The 6400-nt window shown below is 44.8% G+C and overlaps 1 protein-coding gene across 1 annotated transcript in view; it reads left to right on the forward strand.

Annotated features, from left to right (window-relative positions):
* Positions 1–6019, forward strand: part of LOC311137795 (nuclear receptor ROR-alpha A-like) — a 286358-nt gene extending 280339 nt beyond the window's left edge. The window contains exons 10-12 of the mRNA XM_084172381.1: positions 497–607; positions 5181–5293; positions 5731–6019. Coding sequence (XP_084028507.1) covers positions 497–607; positions 5181–5293; positions 5731–5895 — 389 coding nt within the window. The 3' untranslated portion in view covers positions 5896–6019. The remainder of the gene's footprint in view (positions 1–496; positions 608–5180; positions 5294–5730) is intronic.
* Positions 6020–6400: the final 381 nt, after the last annotated feature.

The raw sequence follows: 6400 nt of genomic DNA on the forward strand, positions 1-6400 counted from the left end.
TGTGCATGCACGTTCGTGCGTGTGTGCAAGACTGAAGAGGAACAATGCTGTGCTATTCAGTGTCATGAATTTGGCCTCCCTAACAAGCCTTCCAGTGTCCTCAGTCAGTCAGTCAGACAGTACTCCAGAAAGGAGAGGCTCGGGGCCGGAACAGGGGAGGCAGCAGAGTGATGGGGCTCCAGAGTTGCACTGGCATCAGCCTGTCTCTCACAATCCCCAATAATTGTTCTAACTAAAAGACTCATTTGTGACCTCATTCCAGGTTGTGTAACGCCACCCAACTGCCAGAATGGGACAAGTCTGGGAGGGAAAAGTCAGTAAAAGCATCGCCTCTTCAGCCTCAGATGCTCCCCTGTGCTGTCAGTGCACTGCACCTCTCCTCCCTCTGCCTGTGTGCCTCTCCCCAATAAAGATCAAGAGTGTGACTTGCTCTTTGGTCTGCCTCATCCTCATCCCCAACCCTCTCTCTCTGTGTCTGTGTCCTTTGCTCTGGCAGGCTGTGACGACTTGATCAGCTCCGTCTTCGAGTTTGGGAAGAACTTGTGTTCTATGCACCTGTCTGAGGATGAGATCGCCCTGTTCTCCGCATTTGTGTTGATGTCTGCAGGTAGGTGTCACTCGCAGTACAAAAAATGACAAATTTGCAGATACACACTGCAGGGTCTTTTATGTACCCTCTTGCCCTGCAACTACTCCAAACAGCATTCCATTGAACACCAGCCATCCAACATGTCCCTCAATTAGACACAGAAGTCAGACATCAGTATAACTGATTACTGAGTGTTACTGAGTATAACATACACTGAGTTTACAAAACATTAAGGACACCTGCTCTTTCCATGACACAGACTTACCAGGTGAATCCAGATTAACGCTACGATCCCTTATTGATCTCACTTGTTAAATCCACTTAAATCAGTGTAGATGAAGGGGAGGAGACAGGTTAAAGAAGGATTTTTAAGCCTTGAGACAATTGAGACATGATTGTGTATGTGTGGCATTCAGAGGGTGAATAGGCAAGACAAAGATTTAAGTGCCGTTGAAAGGGGTATGGTAGTTGGTGCCAGGCGAACCGGTTTGTGTCAAGAACTGCAACACAGTTTCCCTTGTACATCAAAAATGATCCATCACCCAAAGGACATCCCCTGAGGGGCCCCCGTGTTGAGGATCAGCGTGGCAGATGTGTTGTTGCCTACCCTTACCACCTGGGGGCGGCCCGTCAGGAAGACCAGGATCCAGTTGCAGAGGGAGGTGTTTAGTCCCAGGGTCCTTAGCTTAGGTGTTGAACGCTGAGCTGTAGTCAATGAACAACATTCTCACATAAGTGTTCCTTTTGTCCAGGTGGGAAAGGGCAGTGTGGAGTGCAATTGAGATTGCGTCATCTGTGGATCTGTTGGGGCAGTATGTGAATTGGGTCTGAGTGGGTCTAGGGTTTCTGGGATGATGGTGTTAATGTGAGCCATTATGAAGGTGTTCCTAATGTTTGGTATACTCAGTGTATTTAGCTTCTTTTCTGAGCAGCACTTTCCCAGAGCTTGGCGAAGTAACTGTATGTCTGGTGCATGAGACAACGCTTTACCAGCATCATGTATCGGTGAATACAGTGAGGGAAAAAAGTATTTGATCCCCTGCTGATTTTGTACGTTTGCCCACTGACAAAGAAATGATCAGTCTGTAATTTTAATGGTAGGTTTATTTGAACAGTGAGAGACAGAATAACAACAAAAACATCCAGAAAAACGCATGTCAAAAATGTTATAAATTGATTTGTTATCGCTGTGACATATGAAATACAAGTGGTAGTGTAATAACTACTTTAAAAAAATAATGAACGTGTTAAATGATTGTGATCATACTCAGGTCCTGATTGGTCAACAAGTAGTGTTATTTGACGTATACTTTCTTTTTGACACGCAATGATCTAAACGGCGTTACATATGGACAAACGTTGTTTCACACTAATGCCTTCTCTTTTACTGTCATTGCATCGCAAATGGCACCCTATTCCCTATGTAGTGCACTGCTTTTGAACAGACCGCGGCCCATATTGGCTTCCAGTTGAAGCTCGCATCCGCTACAAGACCATGGTGCTTGCCTATGGAGCAGTGAGGGGAACGGCACCTCTGTACCTTCGGGCTTTGATCAGTCCCTACACCCAAACGAGGGCATTGCGTTCATCCACCTCTGGCCTGCTGGCTCCCCTTCCTCTGCGGAAGCATAGTTCCCGCTCAGCCCAGTCAAAACTGTTCGCTGCTCTGGCACCCCAATGGTGGAACAAGCTCCCTCACGACGCCAGGACAGCGGAGTCACTCACCACCTTCCGGAGACATTTGAAACCCCACCTCTTTAAGGAATACCTGGGATAGGATAAAGTAATCCTTCTACCCCCCCCCACCAAAAATTGTAAAGTGGTTATCCCACTGCCTATAGGGTGAATGCACCAATTTGTGAGTCGCTCTGTTTAAGAGCGTCTGCTAAATGACGTAAATGTGCCCTTGAGCAAGGCACTTAACCCTAATTGCTCCTGTAAGTCGCTCTGGATAAGAGCGTCTGCTAAATGACTAAAATGTAAATGTAATATGCCCTGTTAGCGTCCTGTTCCAGGGGGTTGTTATTGTACATCAAGCTGCCTCGATACAGAAACAAGAGATTGGCTCCAGCTCCTATGGCCCTTTCTGGCTCTGACCAGGTTTGCTTATTAAGTAAAGGAAAGGGAAAGGAATATTGTGCTTAATTTGTAAAACGGGAGTTGCCGGAACAAAAAGTGAGCGCGAGAGGGGGGTGACCTGGCGAGCTCTGAGGTACCAAAAAAAACCTGTTATAATAAAGCGTTGCATGCATATCATCACATTTGCGTAGTGGCATAGAGCAGTAGAGTAGAGGCACTTACAGAAGTTGCACACATGGGAGAAAAAAAATGGTGGCCTAGGGTCTGGGAACTGTTTGGCCTTTTATAAACGCATTTCATGCAATTCTACGTCATTTTACATGGCATACATTTTTTTGATGCCGTGTTCAAAAGAACTGAGAACTCGGAGCTCGCAAATCTCCGACATACAACTTCAGTGCATTTAAGATAACTGGGAAATTGGGGAAAACTCTGGCCTCTTTCTAGAGATCTGACTTTCCGACCTGAAGATCACTGACGTCATGATTCAATATAGTTAGCACCATAATACTGCACAATCTTGTCTGGAATCCATCAATAGCCCAGGCCTAGGTGTGTGGAGACATAGTGTACGGTCGTGGTCGGGGGTTTTGAGGGTGACACAGGTATTGGTCTTCACAAGGTTCGCTGCTTCAGTGTTATGAACAAAAAAACAAACAAACTAAAAATATACAGTGAGGGAAAAAAGTATTTGATCCCCTGCTGATTTTGTACGTTTGCCCACCGACAAAGACATGATCAGTCTATAATTTTAATGGTAGGTTTGTTTGAACAGTGAGAGACAGAATATCAACAAAAAAATCCAGAAAAACGCATGTCAAAAATTGTATAAATTGATTTGCATTTTAATGAGGGAAATAAGTATTTGACCCCTCTGCAAAACATAACTTAGTACTTGGTGGCAAAACCCTTGTTGGCAATCACAGAGGTCAGACATTTCTTGTAGTTGGCCACCAGGTTTGCACACATCTAAGGAGGGATTTTGTCCCATTCCTCTTTGCAGATCTTCTCCAAGACATTAAGGTTTCGAGGCTGACGTTTGGCTACTCGAACCTTCAGCTCCGTCCACAGATTTTCTATGGGATTAAGGTCTGGAGACTGGCTAGGCCACTCCAGGACCTTAATGTGCTTCTTCTTGAACCACTCCTTTATTGCCTTGGCCGTGTGTTTTGGGTCATTGTCATGCTGGAATACCCATCCACGACCCATTTTCAATTCCCTGGCTGAGGGAAGGAGGTTCTCACCCAAGATTTGACGGTACATGGCTCCATCCATCGTCCCTTTGATGCGGTGAAGTTGTCCTGTCCCCTTAGCAGAAAAACACCCCCAAAGCATAATGTTTCCACCTCCATGTTTGACGGTGGGGATGGTGTTCTTGGGGTCATAGGCAGCATTCCTCCTCCTCCAAACACGGCGAGTTGAGTTGATGCCAAAGAGCTCGATTTTGGTCTCATCTGACCACAACACTTTCACCCAGTTCTCCTCTGAATCATTCAGATGTTCATTGGCAAACTTTAGACGGGCCTGTATATGTGCTTTCTTGAGCAGGGGGACCTTGCGGGTGCTGCAGGATTTCAGTCTTTCACGGCGTAGTGTGTTACCAATTGTTTTCTTGTTGACTATGGTCCCAGCTGCCTTGAGATCATTGACAAGATCCTCCCATGTAGTTCTGGGCTGATTCCTCACCGTTCTCATGATCATTGCAACTCCACGAGGTGAGATCTTGCATGGAGCCCCAGGCCGAGGGAGATTGACAGTTATTTTGTGTTTCTTCCATTTGCGAATAATCGCACCAACTGTTGTCACCTTCTCACCAAGCTGCTTGGCGATGGTCTTGTAGCCCATTCCAGCCTTGTGTAGGTCTACAATCTTGTCCATGACATCCTTGGAGAGCTCTTTGGTCTTGGCCATGGTGGAGAGTTTGGAATCTGATTGATTGATTGCTTCTGTGGACAGGTGTCTTTTATACAGGTAACAAACTGAGATTAGAAGTGCTCCCTTTAAGAGTGTGCTCCTAATCTCAGCTCATTACCTGTATAATAGACACCTGGGAGCCAGAAATCTTTCTGATTGAGAGGGGGTCAAATACTTATTTCCCTCATTAAAATGCAAATCAATTTATACGATTTTTGACATGCATTTTTCTGGATTTTTTTGTTGTTATTCTGTCTCTCACTGTTCAAATAAACCTACCATTAAAATTATAGACTGATCATTTCTTTGTCAGTGGGCAAACGTACAAAATCAGCAGGGGATCAAATACTTTTTTCCCTCACTGTATATATATATATATATATATATATATATATATATATATATATATATATATATATATTGTAAAGTGGTTGTCCCACTGGCTATCATAAGGTGACTGCACCAATTTGTAAGTCGCTCTGGATAAGAGTGTCTGCTAAATGACGAAAATGTAAATGTGAATGGAAATATTTATCCACTGTAGATTCTGAAAACCTTGCAGTGATGATAATGAGTGTATTTCTTCTTCTCTGTGTAGACCGGTCCTGGCTCCAGGAGAAGGTGAAGGTGGAGAAACTCCAGCAGAAGATCCAGCTGGCACTGCAGCATGTCCTGCAGAAGAACCACAGAGAGGATGGCATACTCACCAAGGTACACCTCACACCTACTGTCTGTCTACACACCCACTCTCACTATATCTGTCATCTATGAGGGACACTATATAGACATGAACACAGCTGGAGCGTCGAAACCTCTCCTGTAGTCTGAAAAAGATTGTTTACAGTAATGCAGTGATCCATTATTGTATGAAAATTCAAATCAAGCAGTAGATTTCATGGTTGGCAGCATGCACAAGCTAAACTAAGTGCATATTTTTGAGCAGAGATGAGAAGATATGTAACAATGGCATACAACCTCCATAAGAAGTGTCAAGATTTCCCCTGGTTCAGTGCCTGTATCAATATTTACCAGTCTGTTTGCCCCTGTGTGAGAGTGAATTTAGAGATGTTTTATTTTAGCGTATCTCCATGTCCTTGCCTTACTGTGAATCTAAATAACAGCCTGTCTCTTTTATTTTCTCCCCACAGTTGATATGCAAAGTGTCAACACTGCGAGCGCTGTGCAGCAGGCATACAGAGAAGCTGACGGCTTTCAAAGCAATATACCCAGACATTGTGCGTTCCCACTTTCCCCCCTTATACAAGGAGCTCTTCGGATCGGACTTTGAGCAGTCCATGCCCATTGACGGGTAGCCAGCAGCCCTTCCAGGTGCCAGTGTGGCCACCGTGGGGAATGTCATGGGGAGCATGAATCTGAGACACTTTAACGGTGCCCTGCACATACCAGGACGGACGGCACGCTGCACACCTTTCTTTATTTTTCTTTCTTGAGGGGAGGGGAGGGTTGGGGGGGTTTGATTCTGTCTGTTTATTTCACTGGGTTTAGTTGTCTCCGTTTAGAACCCAGGTGGGACTCTAAGCCCAGGAGACATGAAGAGAAGTTGGAGACAATGCTTTCTCTTTGGATGAACTTGACCCTCTCATGCACATCATTCCAGGATGGTCCCATGATGTCTCACACTAATTGTTTTGACTTGTTTCAACAAAAGTGAATTTACTGCATTGAGAAAATTATTGAATTTGACTGTGCATATGCCTAACCTAAAAACCTCCTCAGCAACCTATGATCTGGCTCTCCACCTCTCCTCTGGAGCTCCAATGACCCATGTCTTATTGCATTGGAATACAGTTTCAATCT

This window comes from Coregonus lavaretus, assembly GCF_964263955.1.
Source record: "Coregonus lavaretus genome assembly, chromosome: 11".
NCBI classification, from domain to species: domain Eukaryota; kingdom Metazoa; phylum Chordata; class Actinopteri; order Salmoniformes; family Salmonidae; genus Coregonus; species Coregonus lavaretus.